The 27,051-nt window shown below is 36.0% G+C and overlaps 1 protein-coding gene across 3 annotated transcripts in view; it reads left to right on the top strand.

Annotated features, from left to right (window-relative positions):
- The window catches only part of CCSER1 (coiled-coil serine rich protein 1), a 1,487,503-nt gene that overhangs the window by 702,580 nt on the left and 757,872 nt on the right, over nucleotides 1–27,051 (top strand). For all 3 annotated transcript variants that reach the window (XM_061419670.1, XM_061419671.1, XM_061419673.1), the window contains exon 8: nucleotides 3,463–3,546. In XM_061419670.1, the coding sequence (XP_061275654.1) occupies nucleotides 3,463–3,546 (84 nt within the window). The remainder of the gene's footprint in view (nucleotides 1–3,462; nucleotides 3,547–27,051) is intronic.

The following is a 27,051-nucleotide window of genomic DNA, read 5'->3' as shown; positions in this document are numbered from 1 at the left end:
TATTTTCATAAGTAATATGCCTTTAATTTAATGTAAGGTTAATTGGTTACATTAGCCTGTATTAATGGATGTTAATAGCAGTATTTTAAAAAACCAAGAATATTAAAATCTAGTTAATTGTACACACCAAGAGAATTTCTAACTAAATAGAGCATTCTATCAAACATGTCCCAGAATTGGCACAGATATTGAGAATATTGGGGGAATATTGATTCATCTGAGAGTAGCTTTCATTTAAGTAACTATTGTTTAAAGGTTTCATCTTGTGTGTTAGACAGATACGCCTATGAATTTTGCCAAAAGTACATATAACAACCAAAAACAGAACTGTAGGTGGCCAAGATTCATTTGCAAAGTCATTGATAAAGAAAAGACCTTTATAATGTCTTTGGCTTCTGATATCATATGATAAATTAAATTTATGTTTTAATATACATTATTCCTTAAGTAAGTGCAAACGATATATTAACACCTACCTGATTTAAAGCTGTGAGATTAAGAACTTCTTGAAAAAACGTTCCAGAGCTGGGGGGAAACAAATCAGATCATTGTGTAAAGGCAGCTTGTTTTTGGAAAATAATTTTGTTTACAATTTCTATTAGCCACAATATAGGTAACCTTCATTTTAAATGAATTCATTGACAAAATATCAATTAATACACAAAAATATTGTATAACATTCAGCTAAGAAACAGTAGATTCAGGCTAAGGCTCAGATTCTCTTTCAATAAAGGACTCACTACCCAGCTGCAACTTCTGTAGTTAGCTAACTGCCTCCAGCTGAAGTCAAGCTCAGCACTGGGTGGTGTAAGACAATAGATTACCAGCAGCAGCTGAGATCTAGCTCATGTGGCAACTCCCAACCAATGACTGAACGGGGAGTGGGAGGTGAACCCACCCACTTTCCTTCCACAGGGCATTCCTCTCATAGGCAGTCTTGGAGTTGGAGCTCCTGGTTTAGCTGGTGGAGGATTTGTCAGGTATGACTCATGGTCCACTGTTCCCCTTTCCCAATTCTGATTCTTCTTTTCTTATCACATAGCTTTATTCTTTAATATATATTTTAAACCCTTCAGTAAACCTTTGGTACTTTTAGGGTTTCCCTGTTGGCTCAATGGTAATGAATCTGCCAATGCAAGAGACACAGGTTCAATCTCTGGGTGGGAAAGATTCCCTGGAGAAGGAAATGGTAACCCATTCCAGTGTTCTTGCCTGAGAAATCCCATGGGCAGAGGAGCCTGGTAGGCTACAGTCATGGGTTGCAGAAGAGTTGAATATGACTTAGCATTTAAACAACAACAATGCTTAACCCTACCTCAATATTTGTTTCCTAAAAAAAACAACAGCCCTTAACTCTACCTAAATATTTATTTCCTAGAGAAAAGGTGATATTATTTTATTTATGAAGGGGATTAGTTTTTCTTAAGTGAGGTATTAGGCAAGACTGGAAATATGGGAATATAAGTACTAAGCAGTAGAGTTTTTGTCAGAGTTTATGATAATAGGAGATCTCCTACTATCAATAGATCTCTTATTATCAATCTCTACCATAATGTCCATGGAACTCAAAGAAGTTAATTAATGAGCAGGAAGCCACAAAGAGAGCTTAGTGAAGTACCCAGAATTTGCCCTTAGATACCTCTGATTCTAAGAGACATGATTTTATTACCTATCTTTAAGCCTGCAATCTTTTTCTTTGCATTGTCGAGCAAGCTATGCCTTTTTACCATTAACATTGTAACATGTAACATTTAGACCCTGTGAAAATAAATATTAAAATGATGAGTATAAAAAAATAATAAAATGATGAGTATAAGTTCTATGAAAGCTCATGATTAAGGGAAGAAACAGGGCCGCTATGAAATAAAAGTGACAGAGATAATTAGCATCTCCCAGTCAACTGGCTGTCTGAAAATGAAAAGAGGTATTAGTAAATTTGAATCATATATTCTGTATTGCTTAGACTAAAAGTAGAAATTAGCACCATAAGAACTAGAATAAACAAATACTGTTTTCTCTAATTCATTAGCTGTGTTCTTTCTTGTCAACTCAGATAAAGATCTGCTCAAGTGGGTTAGGGAAACAAGCAAACAACCCTTGAAGTATTTAGTGTTGTATGAAATGATGGGTGATTTAGACACTGGGAAACATGACTTCATGCTCAAGGGAAATAAAATGACAAGGGAAAGCTCCCACCCAGAGTAAGGAATAATGTTTGGAATGCCTCCTATATCATGAGAAATTGTGGGCAATAGAAGCGTTGCAGCCCAGAGATACACATGTGTAAAGCAAGAAGACATCAAAGAAACCATGTTCTGCAGCTTTATTCTGTAGGAATGAGCACAGGTTATAAGAAAGTTGGAAGTGAAAACATACCATTCCAGAAATATGCAAGTAGTTGAGAATGAAAGGCACCATATGTTGTGCTAAAGAGTTTTGACTTTTTTTTTCCCCCCTCTGAAAGAAATGGTTAGCTGTTACATTAAGAAATGATGTAATTAATTCCCATTTAGGAAAATTTCTCTTGCAGATGGGAAAGGTGATAGACATAGAACCAGTTCAGAGACTTACTACAGTAAGTCAGATATGAAGCAATGGATACCTAGAGTAAATCCATGAGAAATAGAAAGGAATGAGTCCAAGAAATACCCAGAAGATTGAGATCAAAGAATTGGGTACCAGACTGGGATCAGATTGTGTATGAGCTGAGAGTATGGGATGCTTTTCTGGCTATTTTTAGAAATAAGGTAACAGGAGGAATACATGGAAATAATTTTTGAAATAGGAAGACCATGAAATTTTAGTTGGAATGTCTATAGGATGTTGAGTGTATGCTCAGTAAATAATTATATTTGTGGGCTGAAGTTTGGAAGATAGGTTTAGATTAAGTATTTATAAGTAAGTTTCCAGCATAGAATAATAGAGGTCACAGATGTGGGTGTACTGTATACATGGAGGCTGTGACTGAGGGTTCATGCAGAGTGACAAGGTTAAATACTCAAAGACAGAGCTCTAATGAAAGGGAAAAATGTTACAGAGCTATCATTAAAGATAAAGGCCATAATACAGCCATTCGTTTGAGAATGAATATTTAATCATAACAGAAAAAAAGGATAAAGTATCTCTTTTGAAGTATAATTACTTTTATCCCACTGATTATGTATGCACAAGAATAGGAGAACAGAATTTAGGATGAATCCCTGATTTCTGTCTTAGTCCGATTTCCCTTTGTCCATTTTGTTATCTATCAGAAAAATGTGCATATATATCATATATAGCATAATATCTTTTCATACATTAGTTTGTTTTGAAACAGTATATTATGGAAAACATCAGATTGTAGAAGAACTTTGTTTTATTAGGCATATGCAGTTACCTCCCACTGCGTGCAACTGACCTTTCTTATCAAGAGTGAAGGGAAAGGGCTAAATCTATTATTCTGTCTCTTTGATGTTTTTACAGGATATAATGAAAGATGAATGCTCAATGCTGAAGCTGCAGCTGAAAGAGAAGGATGAACTAATTTCCCAACTTCAGGAAGAACTGGTAAGTGTGAACAATAGTTGTCCCATGGGTGTATTTTCCTTGCAAGGCTATTTGCTCTAAACAGTTTAACTTATTTATTAACACTAAAATTGTTAGTGACTTATAAACTGTTAATGATTCAATTTGATTATAAATTTTATAATCCTACAGTAATGAAGATTTGATGCTCTGAAAAGAGAATGTTTGATAGTATGTATTGAACTTTATATTATTCCAGAAATAGATTACTGACCCAGAATTAGGTATTTCAATTATACCTATCAAAAATTGTGAAGACTAAGGCCACGTTTTATTTTGGAAAGTGCAAGACTTAAGTCCATACTGCCGTACCTAGAGACACAGTCATGTAATATGAAGTAAAGTATTGAGTAATTTTGCAGACAAAAGCCAATTTTACTTAAGGGTACCAAAAATCTGTTAACCTAATGAGACTTTGTTAATAAAGACATATAAATCCCCAATTATCTAAAAGCTATACACAAACATGATATTGTAGTTCATGTTTTCTGGTTTGTTTTTTTTTTAAGATGTGACATCACAAATGTATTAAATCATAGTTTTATAACATGAACGCACATTTGGTAACAAGAATAGCAGTGGGCATTATTTTTTAAAGTATGTGCTGTCAACAAATATGATATTATGTATATGAATAGTATTTTGTAATACAACACATTTAATCTGGATAGAAATAAAGAATTCTCCAAAACAAAAATGAGAAAGTAATGAGAACTTAAAAAAAAAAAAATGAGTTCTTAAGAATACCAGTAAAATAAAGACATACAATAAGAGGCCCTGACTTCTTATCCAAGATCGAGAAAACAAATTCCAGTCAATGATGTTCTTTATGATGATTTAAGATTTGACGACTTTAACAGTGATGTATTATGTAATTATTAAATACAATTAAATGACAAAACAATTTTCTAGACCATCACGCTTCTGAGAACTTTTCTGAGAACATATTAGTGAGATAGCAGACAAATTTAGAGCCTATTTTATTGACCCTTGACAACTGGCGACAATTTTACTGACACTTGACCTTTAGATTGTGGTTTCATGTCGGTTTAATACTGATCATCTGTCCTATGAGCGTATTATTATCACTGCAGAAAATGCATTAACCAGTACTTAAAATAGTAAAACCATTACAGACAAAAGAAGAATATCTTACATTACTGGGAATAACCTTTGATACTTTTGTTTATAATATAAACTTTATTACACAAAACATTGCTATATATAACCTTGTAAGTATATATTATGTAATCAAGGTTTGCGTTGAAGAAGAACATATATAGACATTTATGAATGGATGCAGAGAACTATGATTTTTAACACAGCAGAAAATGTTTGCGCTTTGTCAGAGAATGCTTGTTTTGGATAATGAATGGAGAAAGAAGTGTCCATTTTTCCCTGCCTACATTGAAAAGAAAGAAATGTACAAGAAATCAGATCTTTATGTGTTGAATGAAATGAGAAGGAAAATGATTACCTCCCGAGCCCTTGTCACATAGCTAGAATTAAGATAATTTAGTACCCCTCCTTCCAAAAATGTCCTCTGTTGGTTGATCTAGTAAAATGAGACACAGGTGTTGCTTTAAAAAAAAAAAAAAAAAAAAAACTTGAATTACTAAAAATTGACTTAGCTTCTAAATTTTCTTAGGTAACTGTCAAGGTACCATTTTAATTTTGTGCCATGCAGTTTACATAGTCATCTTAACTAGTTCACCAGAGGGCAATGTTAACTTTTGAAAATTGTTTGTTTCATTAAGAAAACCTGCCTAAATAAAAAAGTGTTTAGATGATTTAGGAATTTAAGGAAGAAGAAACAAAAATCATCAATAGAACTGGACTTGGAGCATGGACAAGGTGGCAGTCACATCAAAGTAATATAAGCCACTTGAATCCATTGAATGCCAGGTCCTAGTATTTCTAATTCTGATAAGTAACTTGTGACATTTTGACAAAGTAGACATTGAATTTAACTTTTCAAATTTAAATAGGTAAAGTATAAATTTCAAAACATTTTAGAAACCAGTTTCCTATACCCTGTTATAGTAGTCACAATCTGTAACAATTTAGTTTAGCTTTGTTTATTATGCTTTTCTAATTTCTTAACCACTGCTATTATCATAAGCAGTTTACCTATATATACACTACAAATCAAATTATATGTAATTATACCAATAAGGAATTTATATTCAACTTAATAAAATTTTATTATTTATATTGTCTATAATTATTTAGTCACACTTGGATATTTTCAGGAGTTTAAAGAAGTTATAAGCCCTAACTAAAGAGCCTGGGGCAAAATAAATGTTTTTATATTACTTTCTAAATTTACTTTTTTATTGAGGTAACATTGGTACATAATAGTTTACATGTTGCATGTGGACAACATTAGTTTCTGTTTCTGTATAGACTGCAGTGTCCTCCCCACCAAAAATTTAGTTTCCATCTGTCACAGTTGATTCTCTGTATCCATTTTTCCCTTTCCAACAGTTTCTTCACCTCTGGTAACCAACACTCTGTTTTCTATATCTATATATGTTTTCGTTTGGTGTGTTGCTGCTACTGCTAAGTAGCTTCAGTTGTTTCCGACTCTGTGAGACCCCATAGACGGCAGCCCACCGGGCTCCCCTGTCCCTGGAATTCCCCAGGCAAGAACACTGGAGTGGGTTGTCATTTGCTTCTCCAATGCACGCATGCATGTTAAGTCGCTTCAGTCATGTCCGACTCTGTGCAACCTATAAACACCAGCCTACCAGGATCCTCCGTCCACAGGATTTTCTAGGCAAGAACATTGGAGTGGGTTGCCATTTCCTTCTCCGTTTGGTGTGTTAGGGTTTGTGTGTGTGTGTGTGTTTTAACTTTGTTTCTTAGTTTTTTGATATTCCACATGTATGAAATCATATACTATTTGTGTTCTCTGATTTTTTTTTTTTTTTTTTACTTAGCGTAATACTCTCAAGGTCTATCCATTCTATAAATGGCAAGATTTCATAAAAAATGGCCGAGTGATAGTCTGTTGTGTACATATGCCATATCTTTTCCATTCATTGATGAATACTTAGTCTGTTTTCATATCTTGGCTATTGTGAACATAAGAGGAAATTTATATTTTTGAATTAGTGTTTTCATATTCTTGGAATAAATACCCAGAAGTGGTATTACCAAACTCAGGTTTGTTTGCTCACAGCTTGAAAGCTGATAATCTGAGTGGCAAGTGTCAGTAGAAAGGAAAGGTGCTATAATCAGAAAAGTGAGCTATCTGGGGAAAAAGTAGAATTGTGTCCTGAGCCCATGGTAGAGAGTTCCTGATTTTTTTATCTGCTTTGTTTTTCATTCTTTTTATCTAAGAAAAGAATCAACAGGTTAGACAAGGCATAGTGTGAATGCAGAAATTAAGATAAATTGCCTAGTAATCTCATTCCTGTAATTTTATTCTTTTAAGGTTAGAGGGAAACAAAAATGTACAAGCAGGAAAGGGGCAGAAAAGCTGCTTTCAGGTGGGATAACTGGAGCCTGGTAGAAAGATCCCCATTTCTCCACATCCTGTCTACAGTGTTATTTCTTGCCTTTTTGATAATAACCATTCTAACAGTTATGACATAACAACTTACTCGGGTTTGATTTGCATTTCCTTAGTAAACAATGATACTGAACTTTTTATGTGCCTATTGGCCATTTGTATGTCTTCTTTAGATAAATGTCTATTCAGCTTCTCTATCAATTATTTTTAATTGGATTGTTTGTTGATATTGAGTTGTATGCTAACCCCTTATTGGTTATACGATTTGTAAACTTCTTCCATTCAATAACTTGTCTTTCATTTTGATGATGGTTTCATTATGCGAAGATTTTTAGTTTGTAGTGCAATTTGCTGATTTTTCTTATTTCTTGATATGTCGTCTTAGGCAAGGGAAAGATATTGCTAGAACTAATGTCAGTGTTTTGCTTATGTTTTCTTCTAGAGTTTATTGTTTCAGGTCTTACATTCAGTTGTTTAATCCATTGTGAGTTTTATGTGGTTCTAGTTTTGTGTGTGTGTGTTTGCTAGTAAAATTTGTTGAAGAGACTATCCTTTGTCCATTGTATGTTCTCTGCTCTTTGTCATAAATTGTGACCATACACTGCTGCTGCTGCTGCTGCTAAGTCGCTTCAGTCATGTCTGACTCTGTGAGACCCCATAGACGGCAGCCCACCAGGCTCCCCCGTCCCTGGGATTCTCCAGGCAAGAACACTGGAGTGGATTGCCATTTCCTTCTCCAATGCATGAAAGTAAAAAGTGAAAGTGAAGTTGCTCAGTTGTGTCAGACTCTTAGCGACCCTATGGTCTGCAGCCTACCAGGCTCCTCCGCCCCTGGGATTTGCCAGGCAAGAGTACTGGGGTGGGGTGCCATTGCCTTCTCCGGGTGATCATACACAAACAGGTTTAATTCTGGGCTCTCAATTCTGTTCCTTTGATCTATGACTTTTTTTTTTCCTGTCAGTACCATGCTATTTTGATTACTATGGCTTTGCATTAGTTTGAAATCAGGGAGTTGGATAACTTCAGCTTTGTTCTTTTTTCTTGAGATTACTTTGGCTATTTGGGGTCGTCTTTGGTTCCATGCAAATTTTAGAATTTTTATTTTATTTCTGTGAAATGTCTTTTGGATTTTGATAGATTGCAATCTATATTGCAGTTTGAATCTGTAGATTGTTTAAATGTCCATAAAAATCTAAAGCAGTGTTGTGCTCAGTTGCTTAGTCATGTCCAACTCTTTGAGACCTCATGGACTGTAGCCCACCAGACTCCTCTGTCCATGCAGTGGACAAAACACTGGAGTGGATTAACACTTCCTCCTCCAAGGGGTCTTCCTGACCTGGGGTGGTGGTGAGGGGGCGATCTTCCTGACCCAGGGTGGGTTGGGGGTCTTCCTGACCTGAGGTGGAGGTCAAACTTGTGTCTTCTGAGTCTCCTACATTGGCAGGTGGGTTCTTTACCACTGTATCATATGGGAAGCCCCCATGCTGCACTTGATCTTAGTCAAAAGGCCAAGAAGTGATGTTAGCTTTTCCAATTCATGACCTCAGAATATCTTTACAGTTGTCTTGAATTTCTTTTAATATCTTTGGTGTATTATTCCTATGTATAATATCTGTCCTCTGCTGACTCATTGTTAACATACACAAGTACAAAGGATTTTTGCTCTTGTTCCCTGCAATGTTATTGCATTTATTATTCCTGTGTGTGTGTGTGTGTGTGAAATCTTTAGGGTTTTCTGAAAAGAAAAATCATATCACCTATAAAGTGGCAATTTCACTTCTTCACTTCTTGTTTGGATGTGTTATTTTTTTCTTTCCTAATTGCTCTGACTAAATTCAATAATATGTTGAATAAGAATTAGTGAGAATGGTCATACTTGGGTGATTCTGGATTTTAGAAAAATAGCTTCAGTTTTTCACCATTGAGTATAATATTAGCTGTGGACTTGTCATGTATGCCTTTTATTGTGTTGAAATATGTTCCTTCTATAATCTGTTGAAAGATTTTTATCATAAATGTATATTGAAATTTTGTCAAATGCTTTTCTCCATCTACTGAGATAATATGGCTTTTAGCATTTTCTAAATGTAGTGTATCATTTAAGTTTAGTTTTTCTTTAGTGGAAGTTAAACTGCATCTCTGAAATATATCCTACTTCATCATGTCATGTGATCCTTCTAATGTATTAGTGTTTTTGGGTTGCTAATATTTTGTTGAGGACTTTTACATCTATGTTCATTCGAGATATTGGTCTATAATTTTTATGTGTCTGTCTGATATTAATATCATTTGGTAACATGAGTTAGATTGAATTCCTTTTCAAAGTTTTTTTTTTTTTTTTTTTTGTGGGGAAGTGTTTGAGATGGATATGTATTAAATCTTTTAATGTTTGATAGAATTCAGCTGTGAAGTTGTATAGCCCTGGGTTTTTGTTTTTTTAGGAGGTTTTGATTACAGTTTCAACTTCTGTACTAGTGATCAGTCTATATATTTCCATTTCTTTATGATTCAGTCCTGGTTATTTATGATTCAGTCCTGGTTATATGATTCTAAGAATGTGTTCACTTATTCTAGATAGCCTCTTACATTTCTGAGATATCTTAAAGTTTCTCCTCTTTTCTGATTGCATTTACCAGTGTTTTTTTGCTTGCTTTCTCAATGGCTCTGGCTACATTTGTAATTTTTTTCAAATAACCAGCTCTTAGTTTGAATCTTTCGTATTGTCTTTTTAGTCTCTATGTCATTCATTTTCACTCTGATCTTTATTTCCTTCCTTCCACACATTTGGGGCTTTATTTGTTCTTTGTCTAGTTCCTTTAGTTACTTTTCTTGTTTAGATTAGAGATTTTTCTTGTTTCTTGATGTAGACCTATATTGCTATGAACTTCTCTCTTATTATCATTTTTGCTGCATCTCATTGATTTTGGCATGCTGTGTTTCATTTTCATTTGTCTTCAGGTATTTTTATTTTTCCTTGATTGCTTCATTGACCCAATAGTTGTTCTGTAGCATATTTTTTAGTCGTCTTTTATTTATGACTTTTCCAGACTTTTTCTTATAATTGATTTTTAGTTTCATAGTTTAGAAAAGATGCTGGATTTCAATATTAAATTTGTTAACCTGTGTCTCAACATGTAGTCTTATCCTTGAAGATTCCGTATGTAGTTGAAGAATGTGTATTCTGCTGAATTTAGATGGAATGTTCTGTTTAAATCTATCAGACTCATTTAGTCTGACATTTAAGGCCGTTTTCTTGTTGATTGGATGACCTATCCATTGATGTGGCTGAGGTGTCTAAAGTCCCCTCGTACTATTGTGTTGCTATAAATTGCTTTTTAAAAGGTCTATGTGTAATTCTTACACATATTTTGATGCTCATATATAGAGTGTATATATATTATTTGTTACATCTTCTTGATGAATTGTCCCCTTTATGATTAGGTATTGTCCATTTTTTTCTTTCATTACCCTTTTTGTCTTGAGGTCTGTTTTATCTGAGTGTAGCTTTATTGCTTTCTTTTGACTGGCAATTACTTGGAGTATCATCTTTGATTTTCACTTTGAGCCTGTTTGTTATTGGAGGTGAGATGTCTTCTAGAGGCAGCATATATTTGGCTCTCATTTTTAAATCTATTTAGCCACTCTGTTTTGAGTTCAGTCTATGTTCATCTAGGGTGATTATTGAGGACTTAGTACTGCCATTTATTTTATTTTATTTTTTATGGTTGTTCTATATCTCTATTGTTTGTTTTCTTATGTTTTTCTGTATGACCTTCTAGTTTGATTTTCTATGATGTTTTTCTCCATTTTGTATATTTTGTTTCATGTCTCTGCCCTAAATTTGTTTTCTGGTTACCATGAGGTTTGTATAAAATATCTCAGAGATAAAACCGTCCTTTTCCTTCTAATAGCATCTTACTTACTTTGCCTGTATGGATTCCGTCCTTTTCCTCTTCCTCTTTTTTGTGTTTGTGTTATCTCAAATTATCCTTCTTTTAATGTTGTGAGTTTATTACCAAATTGAAGTAGCTGATTTTTCCCCTTATAACCTTTTAGTACTTAAAAACCTACTCTGATGAAAGTTGCAGTTTTCTGATTCTATTACCTTACTCAAAGTTGTGTGTGCATTTTGCCTTTTTGTTTGTGGTAGAAGAGCTCCTCTAAGCAGATGTAAAACGGGTTTAGTGGTGAACTCCCACAGCTATTGTCTGGGAAGGCCTTTAATTCTCTTTTATATCTGAATGATAACTTTTCTGAATATTCTTGGCTGACAGTTTTTATCTTTCAATATTTTGAGTATGTCATTTCACCCCTTCCTGGCTTGTAGAATTATTGCTGGGAAGTCTGCTGATAGACTAATGTGGATACTTTTGTAAGAAACCTTTTTCCTTTATTCCCTGACTGCCTTTAATTTATTTTTCTTTGTTACTGACTGCTGACAATTTAAATATAGTGTATCCTGGTAAAGGTCTTTTTGTATTGAGGTAATTAGGTGCTCTCTTAACTTTATGGGCTTGCATTAATACTTTCAGTTCCTTCTCTAGGTTTAAAAAGTTCTCAGCTAGTACTTCTTTAAACTCTCTAATCATTTCTCCTTCTAGATACCCATTACCCTAATATTTTCCCTTCCTGATGGACTCAACTCTTATACAGTTTCCTCATTTAAAAAAATCTTAATTCTTTCCTCGTGTAGGCTGTGTGCTCACATGATTTTTGTTGAGTGTATGTACACAGAGTTGAGGAGACAGAGAAATGGTATGTAACTTTTGTTTCTTCTTATAAGAGCATTGGGCTTGTATTATGTACTCTTCCCCTCTATAATTTACCTCTCACCAAGATGGTTTTTCCAGTGGTCATGTATGGATGTGAGAGTTGGACTGTGAAGAAAGCTGAGCGCCGAAGAATTGATGGCTTTGAACTGTGGTTTTGGAGAAGACTCTTGAGAGTCCCTTGGACTGCAAGAACATCCAACCAGTCCATTCTGAAGGAGATCAGCCCTGGGATTTCTTTGGAAGGAATGATGCTAAAGCTGAAACTCCAGTACTTTGGCCACCTCATGCAAAGAGTTGACTCATGGGAAAAGACTCTGATGCTGGGAGGGATTGGGGGCAGTAGGAGAAGGGGACAACAGAGGATGAGATGGCTGGATGGTATCACTGACTCGATGGACATGAGTCTGGGTGAATTCCGGGAGTTGGTGATGGACAGGGAGGCCTGGCGTGCTGCAATTCATGGGGTCGCAAAGAGTCAGACACAACTGAGCAACTGAACTGAACTGAAGAGTTCAGTGGCTGCCACATTTCATGAAGCCCCAGGACATGTACCAGGTTTGGTAAACTTTACTTTAGATTAGGAGATGAATAGAGCAAAGGAGGAATTTCTTCAAATCATCTTTCTGCAAGCTTACCTTTCTTTACTTGAAGGGAAGAGTGAACAAATGTAGTGAAATTAAATATCAGGATACTAGTACATAAACTCATTGCCTATGTAACTAAATGTAGCTTTTTTATTTTTTCTGGCATGAATATATTTCAATTGTCAAATAATACCATGATATTAAACATAGAAAAAAAAAAACCTGACTATTCACCAAAGGTAAATTTGGTAAATTATAAGCATTTATGTAGGTTTAATATATATTATGTATATTTACATGGCTATATTGTTATCAAATTAAGTGGTGGGGATTTTAAATTATATGATAAGATGATATAATGTAGGTACAAAGAACATACAATAATTATCTTTAGGTAATATGAGTATTCAATTTCTATTATGAACTTTGAGCCTTCATTTTAATGACAAATTGATATTTTACAAACATATCTTGAAATACGTATAATATCATATATGGAATGACTTGCCAGTCCAGGTTCGATGCACGATTCTGGATGCTTGGGGCTGGTGCACTGGGACGACCCAGAGGGATGGTATGGGGAGGGAGGAGGGAGGAGGGTTTAGGATGGGGAACACATGTATACCTGTGGCGGATTCATTTAGATATTTGGCAAAACCAATACAATACTGTAAAGTTTAAAAATAAAGTTAAAAAAATGATATAGAACAAAATAATAAAAGAAGTTATCTTTAGAGAACAGAAAAAAAAAAAAGAAAAATTGGGGTAGAGTTTAGTGGTTTTCATCCTGTGACTTTTGTGGTTCAAAATGTCTTAGTCTGCTCAAGCTGCCGTAACAAAATATCATAAACTGAGTGGCTTAAACAACAGACATTTATTAGTTCAGTGTTTGGGGTTTCCTTCCTAGCTTATGTCTTCACAAGTCTTTCCTTGGTACATGCATAGAGAGCAAGGGTAGGGTGGGGAGGGGAAGGGCAGAGATCTCTTGTGATACTTCCTCTTTTGTAAGAGCACTGATCCCATCATGAGGGACTCACCCTTATGACCTAACCTAAGCCTAGTAACTTCTCAAAGTCCCCACCTCCAAATACCATCACATTAGTGGTGAGGACTGCAACATATGAGTTTGGTGGGGGGTGGGAGGAACATATACACTTAGTCTGTAATAAGGAAAAATGAATATCAGTGAAGTCTTATGGAATTCAACCCCTTCATCACAACCATTTAATGATAGCAGTTACAGATTTACTGTTTTTTGACTATCATAATTCTCTATCAGATTCTAGTTAACATAATGTCACATCTGAGAATAAAATCAATCACAAAACCCAATAACCTGGACAAGATGACTGCTGAGGGCTACTGTGAATAATTAGATTAGAGTAGGAAATGAAATGGTGTGACATAAACTTCACTGAGAATTTTTCAACATGCTGATTGGGCAGGATATTAATTAACTGAGGGCATGGAAAGAACATCCATCAGTAAAAACTGAGTTTGTTTTAAATATAATATTTGGTTATATATGAATTATGTTGGTTTATATTGTGGAATATATTGAACTTTTTAATATTAGAAATACCCCTCCCATTCAGCTCAAAGATCTGGGAATTTCATAAATTTACAATTAAGGTATTTAATGCATAAGTATAGATTTAGACCAAAAGTCTAAACATATGGCTGAAAGTGAGAATACTTAATCAGAATCAATTATAATAATGAAAACATTAAAATAATTGCATATTAATCTTAAGTTTAACTTAATTATTTAATGATACAGAGCAAAGAAATATTTTTCTCACTTAAAAGTTTTGAATTTTTAAAGCTGTTTAGTGAAGGTCATGTTGAAGAATGTAATTTCAATATGAAGTTGAGGAACACTGTAAATGTTACCTTCTTGTGCCTAAAATGAATCAGAGAAAAGAAAAGAAGGTGAAGTCGCTCAGTCATGTCCGACTCTTTGTGACCCCCATGGATTGTAGCCTACCAGGCTTCTCCGTCCATAGGATCTTCCAGGCAAGAGTACTGGAGTGGATTGCCATTTCCTTCTCCAGGGGATCTTCCTGACTCAGGGATCGAACCTGGGTCCCCTGCATTGTAGGCTTTTACCATCTGATCCACCAGGGAAGATATAAATCAGAGAAATATATCATATAAACATTGATGGTGCAGTGTAGCCTTGTGTCTTGTGAGGACAGATTTCTTTGTAAATCATTATTAATCTTGTAACTGGTTTGAGAAACCTTATAAATGGTTTGTACACTGTGGCTGAAAAGTGTCCCCCATGTATCAGAATTGAACAGAGTATATTTGGTGCATATGGGGATTCCCTGTGGCTCAGAGGTTAAAGTGTCTGCCTCCAATGCGGGAGACCCAGTTTCGATCCCTGGGTCGGGAAGATCCCCTGGAGAAGGAAATGGTAACCCACTCCAGTATTCTTGCCTGGAGAATCCCATGGACGGAGAAGCCTGGTAGTCTACAGTCCACGGGGTCGCAAAGAGTCGGACATGAAATTCATTCAAGGTATTTTTAAATAAGCTGAAGATAATTTACAAATAAAAATGTTAGTTGGTGCTAAAAATGAAAAGTGATATTTACTTGTCCTAATTAGAATTGATATCAGATTAGATCAGATCATTCGCTCAGTCCTGTCTGACTCTTTGCAACCCCATGAATTGCAGCACACCAGGCCTCCCTGTTCATCACCAACTCCCGGAGTTCACCCAGACTCACGTCCATCGAGTCAGTGATGCCATCCAGCCATCTCATCCTCTGTCATCCCCTTCTCCTCCTGCCCCCAATCCCTCCCAGCATCAGAGTCTTTTCCAGTGAGTCAACTCCTTGCATGAGGTGGCCAAAGTACTGGAGTTTCAGCTTTAGCATCATTCCTTCCAAAGAAATCCCAGGGCTGGTCTCTTTCAGAATGGACTGGTTGGATGTTCTTGCAGTCCAAGGGACTCTCAAGAGTCTTCTCCAACACCACAGTTCAAAAGCATCAATTCTTCAGCGCTCAGCCTTCTTCACAGTCCAACTCTCACATCCATACATGACCACAGGAAAAACCATAGAATTGATATATCATGCTACGAATTTACTGCTTTGTTTTGCCAGTGATTCGGATGCCTGTTACTACAGCAAATACTAAATGAAGTCATATGTATATTAGACAGTAAATTATATATAATTTATGAGTCTAAATTTTTATAACCTACCATTTCAAACTCTGTTTCAAAACTTATTCATTTTCTAGCTGACTAAAATTAAAAGCATCAAATGCCGCTTTATACAGTATGTTCTTTTTTAAACTATATATTTCTATTAAAAAAGCCAGTTTAATGGGTCACCCAAAAGCATAAAGTGTTATGGGCAGTAAAATTTTTACTAAGAGTACACTTTAATATAAATGTCATTAAAACAATAAAGAGTAATACAAAATGAAAATAACTTTGCCTTCATAATCTTTGCCTGTTTACCAATTTAGCTTTCACTGTCTTCTTACGAGTATTAAATATTATCAGTTGCCTTAACTACCCCATGATTCTAGGCCAATCAGTAAGGGAGTGCATTGACTGTGGAATATTTAGAACAATAATAAAACTGACTAAAAGTCTTATATATTTAATATTACCACATGCCAACAATTCTAAAAGTGTCAATAAGACCACTCTCTGAAAAGTTTTTATAGATCTGAATTCTAATTTGGTAACTACAAGTTATGCTTGAGTTTTACATTTTTCACACACACACTTTTTTTTTTCAATTATTACATTTTATTTTTAATCCTTTCATAAGCATTTTAGTTTTATTTATTTATTATTTTATTATTGGCTGTACTGGGTCTTCATTGTGAGGGCTTTGGCATTGCCTTTCTTTGGGATTGGAATGAAAACTGACCTTTTTTGTTCTGGGGTCACTGCTGAATTTACCAAATTTGCTACTATATTGAGTGCAGTATTTTCACAGCATATCTTTTAGAATTTGAAATAGCTCAGCTGGAATTCCATCACCTCCACTAGCTTTGTTCCTACTGATATTTCCTAAGGCCCCCTTGAATTTGCATTCTAGGAAGCCTGGCTATAGGTGAGTGATTACATCATTGTGGTTCCGTTCAGTCACTCAGTCGTGTATGACTCTTTGCGACCCCATGAACCGCATCACGTCAGGCCTCCCTGTCCATCACCAACTCCCTGAGTCCACCCAAACCCAGGTCCATTGAATCAGTGATGCCATACAACCATGTCATCCTCTGTCATCCCCTTCTCCTCCTGCCCTCAATCTTTACCAGCATCAGGGTCTTTTCAAATGAGTCAGCTCTTTACATCAGGTGGCCAAAGTATTGGAGTTTTAGCTTCAGCATCAGTCCTTGCAATGAACACCCAGGACTGATCTGCTTTAGGATGGACTGCTTGGATCTCCTTGCAGTCCAAGGGACTCTCAAGAGTCTTCTCCAACACTGCAGCTCAAAAGCATCAATTCTTCTGTGCTCAGCTTTCTTTATAGTCCAACTCTCACATCCATACATGACCACTGGAAAAGCCATAGCTTTGACTAGACAGATCTTTGTTGGCAAAGTAATGTCTCTGCTTTTGAATATGCTGTCTAGGTTGATCATAACTTTCCTTCCTAGGAGTAAGCGTCTTTTAATTTCATGGCTGCAATCACCATCTGCAGTGATTTTGGAACCCCTAAAAATAAAGTCTGACACTGTTTCCCCATCTATTTGCCATGAAGTGATGGGACTGGATGCCATGATCTTAGTTTTCTGAATGTTGAGCTTTAAGCCAACTTTTTCACTCTCCTCTTTCACTTTCATCAAGAGACTCTTTAGTTCTTCACTTTCTGGTTGAGTCATTAAGATCTTTTCTGTATAGTTCTTCTGTGTATTCTTGCCACCTCTTCTTAATATCTTCTGCTTCTGTTAGGTCCGTACCATTTCTGTCCTTTGTTGTGCCCATCTTTGCATGAAATGTTCCCTTGGTATCTCTAATTTTCTTGAAGTGATCTCTAGTCTTTCCCATTCTGTTGTTTTTCTTCTATATCTTTGCACTGATACTGAGGAAGGTTTTCTTATCTCTTCTTGCTATTCTTTGAAACTCTGCACTCAGATGGATATATCTTTCTTTTTCTCCGTTGCTTCTATTCACAGCTATTCATAAGGCCTCCTCAGACAACCATTTTGCCTTTTTTTATTTCTTTTTCTTGGTGATGGTTTTGATCATTGCCTCCTGTACAATGTTATGAACCTTAGTCCATAGTTCTTCAGGCAATTTGTCTGTCAGATCTAATCCCTTTAATCTATTTTTCACTTCCACATTATAATCATAAGGGATTTGATTTAGGTCATAGCTGAATGGCCTAGTGGTTTTCCTTACTTTCCTCAATTTAAGTCTGAATTTGGCAATATGGAGTTCATGATCTGAGTCACAGTCAGCTCTTGGTCTTGTTTTTGCTGACTATATAGAGCTTCTCCATCTTCTGCTGCAAAGAATATAATCAATCTGATTTTGGTATTGATCTGGTGATGTCCATGTGTAGAGTAATCTCTTGTGTTATTGGAAGAGGGTGTTTGCTATGACCAGTGCATTCTCTTAGTAGAACTCTGTTAGCCTTTGCCCTGCTTCATTCTGTACTCCAAGGGCAAACTTGCCTGTTATTCCAGGTATCTTTTAACTTCCTACTTTTGCATTCTAGTCTCCAATGATGAAAAGGACATATCTTCTTTTGGTGTTCATTCTAGAAGGTCTTGTAGGTCTTCACAGAACCGTTAAACTTCAGCTTCTTCAGCGTTAGTGGTTGGGGTATAGGCTTGGATTACTGTGATATTGAATGGTTTGCCTTTGAAACGAACAGAGACCATTCTGTTGTTTTTGAGATTGTACCCACATACTGCATTTCAGTCTCTTGATTGTGAGGGATACTTCATTTCTTCTAAGGGATCCTTGCCCACAGTAGTAGGTATAGTGATCAGTTGAATTAAATTCACCCATTCCAATTCATTTTAGTTCACTGATTCCTAAAATGTCGATGTTTACTCTTGTTATCTCCTGTTTGACCACTACAATTCACCTTAATTTATGGACCTAACATTCCAGGTTCCCATGCAATATTGTTCTTCATAGCATCAGAGTTTCACGCCAGCAGACACATCCACAACTGGGCCTTGTTTCCACTTTGGCTCAGTCTCCTCATTCTTTCTGGAGCTCTTTCTTCACTCTTCTTCATTAGCATATTGGACACCTACTGACATGGGGAGTTCATCTTTCAGTGTCATATCTTTTGGCCCTTCATACTCTTTATGGGATCCTCAAGGCAAGAGTGCTGAAGTGTTTCGCCATTTTCTTTTTCAGTGGACCACGTTTTGTCAGAACTCTCCATCATGACCCATCAGTCTTAGGTGGCCATACATGGCATGGCTCAGAGTTTCATTGAGTTAGACAAGGCTGTGATTCATGTGATCAGTTTGGTTAGTTTTCTGTGTTTATGGTTTTCATTCTGTCTGGCCACTGATGGATAAGGATAAGAGACTTGTGGAAGCTTCCTGATGGGAGTTACTGGCTATGGGGCAAACTGATTCTTGCTCTGATGGTCAGGGCCATGCTCAGTAAATCTTTAATCCCATTTTCTCTTAACTGGTGGGGCTGCTTCCCTCCCTGTAGTTTGGCCTGAGGCCAAGCTATGGTAGGGGTAACAGAAGTAATGGCAACCTCCTTCGAAAGGACTTATAGCATGCTGCAGCTCCCAGGACTGTTGTATTCAGTACCCCCCAACCCCCCACGCCCCATGATAACCCTGTGCAGGGTGCCCAACCCAGTAGGGTTGGAGAAGGGCTTTCCAGTATAGGCTGGTGGTCAGGACTTTACTGAGGAGGAATCCCTTGTCTATAGACCTTATGTCCAATGATAAGTCTTCCTACTCTGGGGCATATTTCTGAGACTGAGCATCCACAAAGTTTATAATTTGGACTTCTGCATAGTGGCCATCCTGATAGGCTGTCCAGAGCAGTGTGGAGGCTGCCAAGGACTGGAGTGAAGGGGGTGAGTACATAGAAAGGGAAACCCTTGGAGAAATTGGAATTGGGCACTATGAAAGATGGGATAGGCTTCAAGGCTCTGAGACCATCATGCACAGCAATTCTCATAGATTTCTGGACATAGAAGTGAGGTGAGAGACTGGACAGCAGAAGAGCCCCAAATCCTTTGCCCTGTCTTCCTGGCACTTAAGATAGAATTCTGAATCATCTGACGATTTTGTCTGACACAGCACCAAGTTTGACAGTGGTGGGTACACAGTTTAGGAATGATATCTAGGAATTCATTCCCAGAAGAGTGTGGAGATAAGAAGTGAGAAAGGGACTTTGTTGTGCCGGTGAGGTAGAAAAGAAAACTGTAGTGGAGAGTTCCACACAGAACAGTGAGAGAGCAAGAGAAAACAGAGACCCCTTGGGCTTCTGCATGGTCAGAAATCATGTTTCCACCACGTCCCAGAACTGCTGTCCCCTGCATTACAAGGCTGATTCCTAACCACTGGACCACCAAAGAAGCCCAACATTGTATTTTTAAATCAAAGTGAATTTGGAGAACTTTTAGTTATAGAGTTGAAACATACACCAATATTAAGAGTTCATTTTGTGCTTCAGGCTCAGTTTGTGTTTCTAATACTTGTGGTGCTACATATTATATCCAACCATAAATTGAGAGCAAGCAATGAGAACAGTTACTGTAAAGACAAAAAAAAAAAAAAAATGGACCTTGAGTTAATACATCAATTCTGACATTTAATGTAACCATTTGGAAGTTTTACTCAAGAGCTACATAGATTGAGAACTGAGAATATATTTTTTGGAAAATACTTATACGTTTTAGTTCTACACCAAATATTTTACTGAATTTTATTTGAAGTTTTAACTCAACTTTATTTTAAATTATGTTTAATTTTAGTATTCTTAAAACTGATGCTAATAAATGGCTCAGATGGTAAAGAATCTGCCTGCAGTGCAGGAGACCCGGGTTCGATCTCTGGGTCAGAAAGATCCCCTGGAGAAGGGAATGGTTACCCACTCCATTATTTTTGCCTGGAGAATTTCATGGACCTAGCAGGCGTAGTCCATGGGGTGACAGACCTTCACTTTCAAGCAGTCACAGCAGGGCAGGATTTAGTAGTTACCTAAATTGTATCTTTGCAAATGCTTATTAAACTATATTATGTTTCTTAACACTTCTAAACATCATGTCTACAAAATTCAATGCAACTATATATTAACTAGCTATATTTTTTTTCTGGTCATTACTAATAGTCATTTTATATCATGATCACTACTTAAAAGCAAGTTCTTAGTGAAGAGGCTTTAAAAAAATCTGTTGCATGTATCCAATATAATTATATTGACCTAAAACAAATAAATTGCCCGTTATTTCTTCAACCAAAAAAATGTTTATTAGGGATCAGCAAAGAATTACAACTCAGGGTGTGCATTGATGGCAGCCAAGTGCAAGTACCCCCACAGCAAAGAGGGGAGACCTCTTCTAAAGACGGAGAGGAGAAGTCTGAAAAGTCTGTAGTAAACAGTGAGTTGATTGGAAGAATTGAGAGTTGAAATTGTAGTGGCTTTTTATAGGCTGAATTGTTAGTCTGTGATTGGCTGAATTCTTCCCAGAAAGAGCTTTCTGTTGGGCTGTGCTCTGGTGGTACATTGTGAGAACTCCTTCTTCCCTCCCAATTCTGTTTCAATTGAGTTTTCTGTTCATTACTTTCTATAGTAAATATATCCATCCCTGAGCTTAACACTTCTTCCTCCTGCAAGCTAAAGACTAACTTGGAAGCCAGATCACTTAAAAAGTTTTGAAAAGTTAGATATCAAACCTTCTTTATTCTAATTGAAAGCAAGTATTGAAAATTATATTGTTACTTGAGTGTAGGTAAACATAATTTTCTCCAGACGTTTAAAATGCCATTTACTTTATTTAAATGTAAGCCAGGCTTTCAACTCATTTGTCAACATTTAAGTGGCAAAATATGGGGCTTCTTAAAGGCCCTTTTAGAATTGATGATTTTTGAAAAATGAAAAGCAATTGAAGAATTGAAAATACAGCATTATATGTAATCAGATCACTACACATAATAAAAAGAGGGGCCAAAAATAAGAGACTAAATAATACATATGGCTAAATAGCACTTTATCAAGAATCTGCAGAGAAAGTCATTTTGATTAGGTATTAAAACATATTCAGAACTCAAATTGAATAAAATTTTATGCTCTTGAAGCTTTAATAACAGAATAATTCCTACTTGATAAGATTTTTTTCATGCAAAAAGAGTATTTCTCCTATCCTGAATTCATCTTAAAAGTAATTCCCCACTTGCTCTATATTCTATTGTAGTTTATGGTATTATTTCATGCCAGTCATTTTAAGATAGAATATTACAGGTCCATGGATGATTTACATAAGTACAGACAGCTGTAAGTACTTTTAAATCCTCTTTCTTGCTCATATTTAGGAAACATTAGGAACAGAAAAGAAATAGATTAGGCATACTTAAACATTATTAAAGTGTCAGGCTATTTTCCCTTTCTCAGGTGAATTAATTGCCTATATTCCAGAAAAGTCTTATCTCAGCAATAATTACTCTTCTCATCAGGTCTGTGAGACAGATGTAGAGTGCGAGTATGACAGTATCCCATGATACATAATGGGGATTCGCCTTGAGTTCCTTACACACTCCAGTACCCTGATGAAGAACTGCCAAAAAAGATAAAATCTTTAATATTCTACCTCACTTGCCTTGGCAATCCTGCATATTTGCTTAAGTCTTTATCACAAAACGCTGTAGTTTGGTATGGGTATGGGGAGATAATTGCCAATGTGAAGGTGTTTTACCATAAAGACATACATACATGTTTTTAAAGAAACGTGCAGCTATATTATGGCCAACTTAGGCATGTAGCTGAATTTATAAATATTATAAAGTTCTTGGATAGTTTAGACTTTAAAATTCTATGATGGAGGTCATACAACTCAGTAGGCTTCTCTTCATTCTTTTATTATACCAGTTGCTTAAAGTAATTTACCAGATAAAATACGTAAGTAATCAATGGGATATAAAGATAGCCAAAACTTAGAACTGGGGGAAACATATATAAATATTGTTCCTGAATTCCTGAAGATATTAATAATATGCATAAGAAAAATATATAGTGTGTGTATGTATGTTATGTTTGTAGATACATGTGTATAAATGTAAGTAAATTACATATATAAAACATTTATATATAACACATGTAATATTCTACCTCACAATAGAGTACCTACAAAAATTTGAAAGCCAGTCTGAGCAAAGAACTTTGACTGCAGCAAGGGTTAAACTTAATAATAAATTTGTGTGGTCTCTCTCAGGGAGCTGACATTCAAATAAAGGAGATAGGCATGAAGAAATAATTTTAGTTAAAATAGCCATAAGATACTGAGCTCTTACTCTTTGACACATGCTCTGAACACTTTTGGTTTATTATTAACTTGAGTTTTTATAATAAAATTGAGAAGTACCTGTTTTTACTTGCAGTTCATCCAGTTGAAAACTGAACATCAGAGCGATTAAGTCTTTGGTTAAAGTCTCTATAACAAGTGATAGAATTTGAAGCAAAATCTGATTCCATTAGCATATTTTTTCCCTACTACATGTAACAGGTTTATAAATTATGAGACAGTGAGGTTAGTGCCATGCAACAGGATACCACAGTTTTCCTTCACTACTTATCAATACCATAATAAATACAATAGTTCCTGTTCATCAATTAGTTAATCTGGTAATAGCAGTCAGACTTGGAGGTCAGGGCAGCCAAGGGCATGATATGAAACACGCAGAGCAGTTACCTATGACACTTCTCATGGTCTTGGAGGGGAGCAGAGTGGCTTTCCTCAGAAAAGACAAAAGACATTATAGGCATATATCATTTCTGTTACCATGTCCTTTTTTATGGACATGCCTTGCATCTGAGTAAGGACACTAAATGAAACCTGTTTTTTAAAATGTTCTTGTGAAACGGAATTTAAATGCAAAATAGCTGCCACGGTAAACAGTGATGATAAAACAGAAGAGGAAAACAGAACTATAAAATCATGTCAAGACCAAGAACTGAATTATAGAAGTGAAAAGGAAAGGGCAAAGTCAAAATCAATTCTGATCTAAAGTATTCTATAAATCAAAGAAACAGGGATCAACATTCAACAAAACAATGAAAAAACGTTCAGACATTTAAGTAGTGCTGTGTAGTTTGCTTCTTGTTTTCACAAGAAAACTATTTGAAATAATAGTCTGACAGTTCTCAAACTAATTTTTTTTTTTTTTTTACAATAAATGGTATGTAATGTGAACAATTAGACTCTGATGCTGGGAGGGATTGGGGGCAGGAGGAGAAGGGGACAACAGAGGATGAGATGGCTGGATGGCATCACTGACTCTATGGACGTGAGTCTGAGTGATCTCCGGGAGCTGGTGATGGACAGGGAGGCCTGGTGTGCTGCGATTCATGGGGTCGCAAAGAATCGGACACGACTGAGCAGCTGAACTGAACTGAACGTGAACATATTCAGACATTTAGCCTATATTGTGAAAACACACAAAAAAACTGTTATATAAATTTATATGAAGCAACTAAGTGCCCATATTATGTGTCAGTATTACAGTAGAAAATTTGCTTATATATCTCTTCCTCAGTCATACTTTTTTCCTTGTACTTGAAGTTGAGTTTTAAACATGTTAAATTGCTCAAAATTAAAGAACTGCATGATGTCATTTAAAGAATCTATGCATATCTAAATTAAATTTGATTGTTTGCTATGGAGAAGGAAAGGGTATTTCACGGTATGTTGCTTAGATGGTTTCTGTTTGTAGATTGCACAGATTGAAGTATCAGGCTGAAAGGAACACAGAAAATAGAAACCATGTAAAGTCAGTGATTATAAGGATTTCTGAACTACTGGAGTTCATGGAATTTGGTTGCTTTGGAATGAGAGTTCTTTAAAGTTCTTAAAATTTCCCAGAAAAAAATGGAAATTTTGCTTTTATTAAACTCTCAATTCCTAATACATTTTGCAGCCCTTGGTTTGTTCGACAGGCATCCAACATTAACTTGATGGAGTGCTTAAAGGCTCCCAGAATTTGAAGCTGCTGTACTCACCATTTTTCCCCCTTTCAGTTGCATAACTTTTGTCAATTGCCCTTCATTTGTGAGCAAAATAGCTTGGAAGCAGCATTAAATAAATTATTCTTGTAAATTGACTGAACTTTAATTGGAAAAGTTGAAGTAAAACACATCTAACTCTAATATAATAAATGTCCAGTAGACAGAAGCTTCTCTTTCTGTTGTCTTTTGCTTTAGTTTTATTCATTTACTCATGTGGTATTCCATTTACCGTTCCCAACTATGCTATGAATTACCAGTTTTGTCATTCTCACTGAGTAGCAAACAGGGAAACTATAAAGTTCAGCACAGCTAATGAACTTTCCCATTAGCTAATGAGCAGCAGATGAGAGCCTGAGGGGTGCTTTAGGGTGATGCTACCCTGCCTTTGCTTAAGAGACTTCCTGCTGGATAAGCAAAGAGAAGCCACATTTTAGAGGAGGGAGAGGAGAGGTAGGACAGAATTAGCTGAAAAGATTTATTTATTGATGTTCACTTCTTAGCTAATCTGACTTTTTAACTAGAAATAGGTACTATCCCTTGTTTTTCTATCTTTCTGTACACTTTGATCTTATCCTGAAAGCCTATCTTGTTACAAGAAATCTGTAACATTATATAATTTTCCATGGTTGAAAGTATGTATATTTTTTCTGAACTCTGTCAAAATAGGCATATTTGTTTTAGCAGAAATAGCCAAACTGCTAGACAGAAGACATTGTGCCTGTTACATTTCTCAGGATGGCTATATAATTTGAGTTTTATCTTTAGTATGCTTCAAAAGGCAGGCGCTTGGCAGGTTTAATATCATCGTTCTGATATAATTGAACTTAAGGTTGGATGATTGGACGAATAAGTGTATTTCATCCTTGAAACTTTGTGAACACAATTCTTGCTATATCAACAACAAATGCTGTTTCTCCCTATTTGTATATTGTAAAGCATATTTTTCACATAAAATCTTAACTAAATATTAAGTAATATTTAGTATTTTTAAATTTTTGATGAATGTTATATAAGTGGCAAAAGAGAAGAAATGTACTGTCCATTTTTCCACTTTCCAAATATGATTCTTCTGGATATATTCAGGTGTTTTTCCTCCATTTTTTTTATATAGTTGAAATGTTAATAACTGAATATATTATACTGATTTTTTAAAATTATGTATCAATACATTTTATGTATATTTTCTTAAAAAGTTTCTCAAAACTAACATTGCTAGAATAAAGGACAATACATTCATTTTCACAAGTTTTAGGTATTGCTACTTAACTGTTTAACTTTTTTAAAATGTAGTGGTATAAGTTCAAGCTGGTTTAGAAAAGGCAGAGGAATCAGAGATTAAATTGCCAACATCCACTGGATCATCGAAAAAGCAAAAGAGTTTCAGAAAAACATCTATTTCTACTTTATTGACTATGCCAAAGCCTTTGAGTGTGTGGATCACTTAAACTGTGGAAAATTCTGAAGGAGATGGGAATACCAGACCACCTGACCTACCTCTTGAGAAACCTGTATGCAGGTCAGGAAACAACAGTTAGAACTGGACATGGAACAACAGACTGGTTCCAAATAGGGAAAGGAGTACCTCAAGGCTGTATATTGTCACCCTGCTTATTTAACTTATATGCAGAGTACGTCATGAGAAATGCTGGGCTGGATGAAGCACAAGCTGGAATCAAGATTGCTGGAGGAAATATCAATAACCTCAGATATGCAGATGACACCACCCTTATGGCAGAAAGTGAAGAAGAACTAAAGAGCTTCTTGATGAAAGTGAAAGAGGAGAGTGAAAAAGTTGGCTTAAAGCTCAACATTCAGAAAACTAAGATCATGGCATCTGGTCCCCTCACTTCATGGCAAATAGGTGGGGAAACAGTGCCTGACTTTATTTTTTGGGGCTCCAAAATCACTGTAGATGGTGACTGCAGTCATGAAATTAAAAGACGCTTACTCCTTGGAAGGAAAGTTATGACCAACCTAGACAGCATATTAAAAAGCAGAGACATTGCTTTGTCAACAAAGGTCCATCTAGTCAAGGCTATGGTTTTTCCAGTGGTCATGTATGATGTGAGATTTGGACTATAAAGAAGAATTGATGCTTTTGAACTGTGGTGTTGGAGAAGACTCTTCAGTCCCTTGGACTGCGAGGAGATCCAACCAGTCCATCTTAAAGGAAATCAGTCCTGAATATTCACTGGAAGGACTGATTTTTGAAGGTGAAACTCCAATACTTTGGCCACCTGATGTGAAGAGCTGACTCATTTGAAAAGAGCCAGATGCTGGGAAAGATTGAGGGTGGGATGAGAAGGGGATGACAGAGGATGAGATGGTTGGATGGCATCACTGACTCAGTGGACATGGGTTTGGGTAGACTCGGCAGTTGGTGATGGATAGGGGGGCCTGGTATGCTGTGGTTCATGGCATCGCAAAGAGTCA

This window comes from Bos javanicus, chromosome 6 (assembly GCF_032452875.1).
Source record: "Bos javanicus breed banteng chromosome 6, ARS-OSU_banteng_1.0, whole genome shotgun sequence".
In the NCBI taxonomy this organism is placed as follows: Eukaryota; Metazoa; Chordata; class Mammalia; order Artiodactyla; family Bovidae; genus Bos; species Bos javanicus.
The sequence above is the reverse complement of the archived record's forward strand: the minus strand, read 5'-3'. Positions and strand labels throughout refer to the sequence as shown.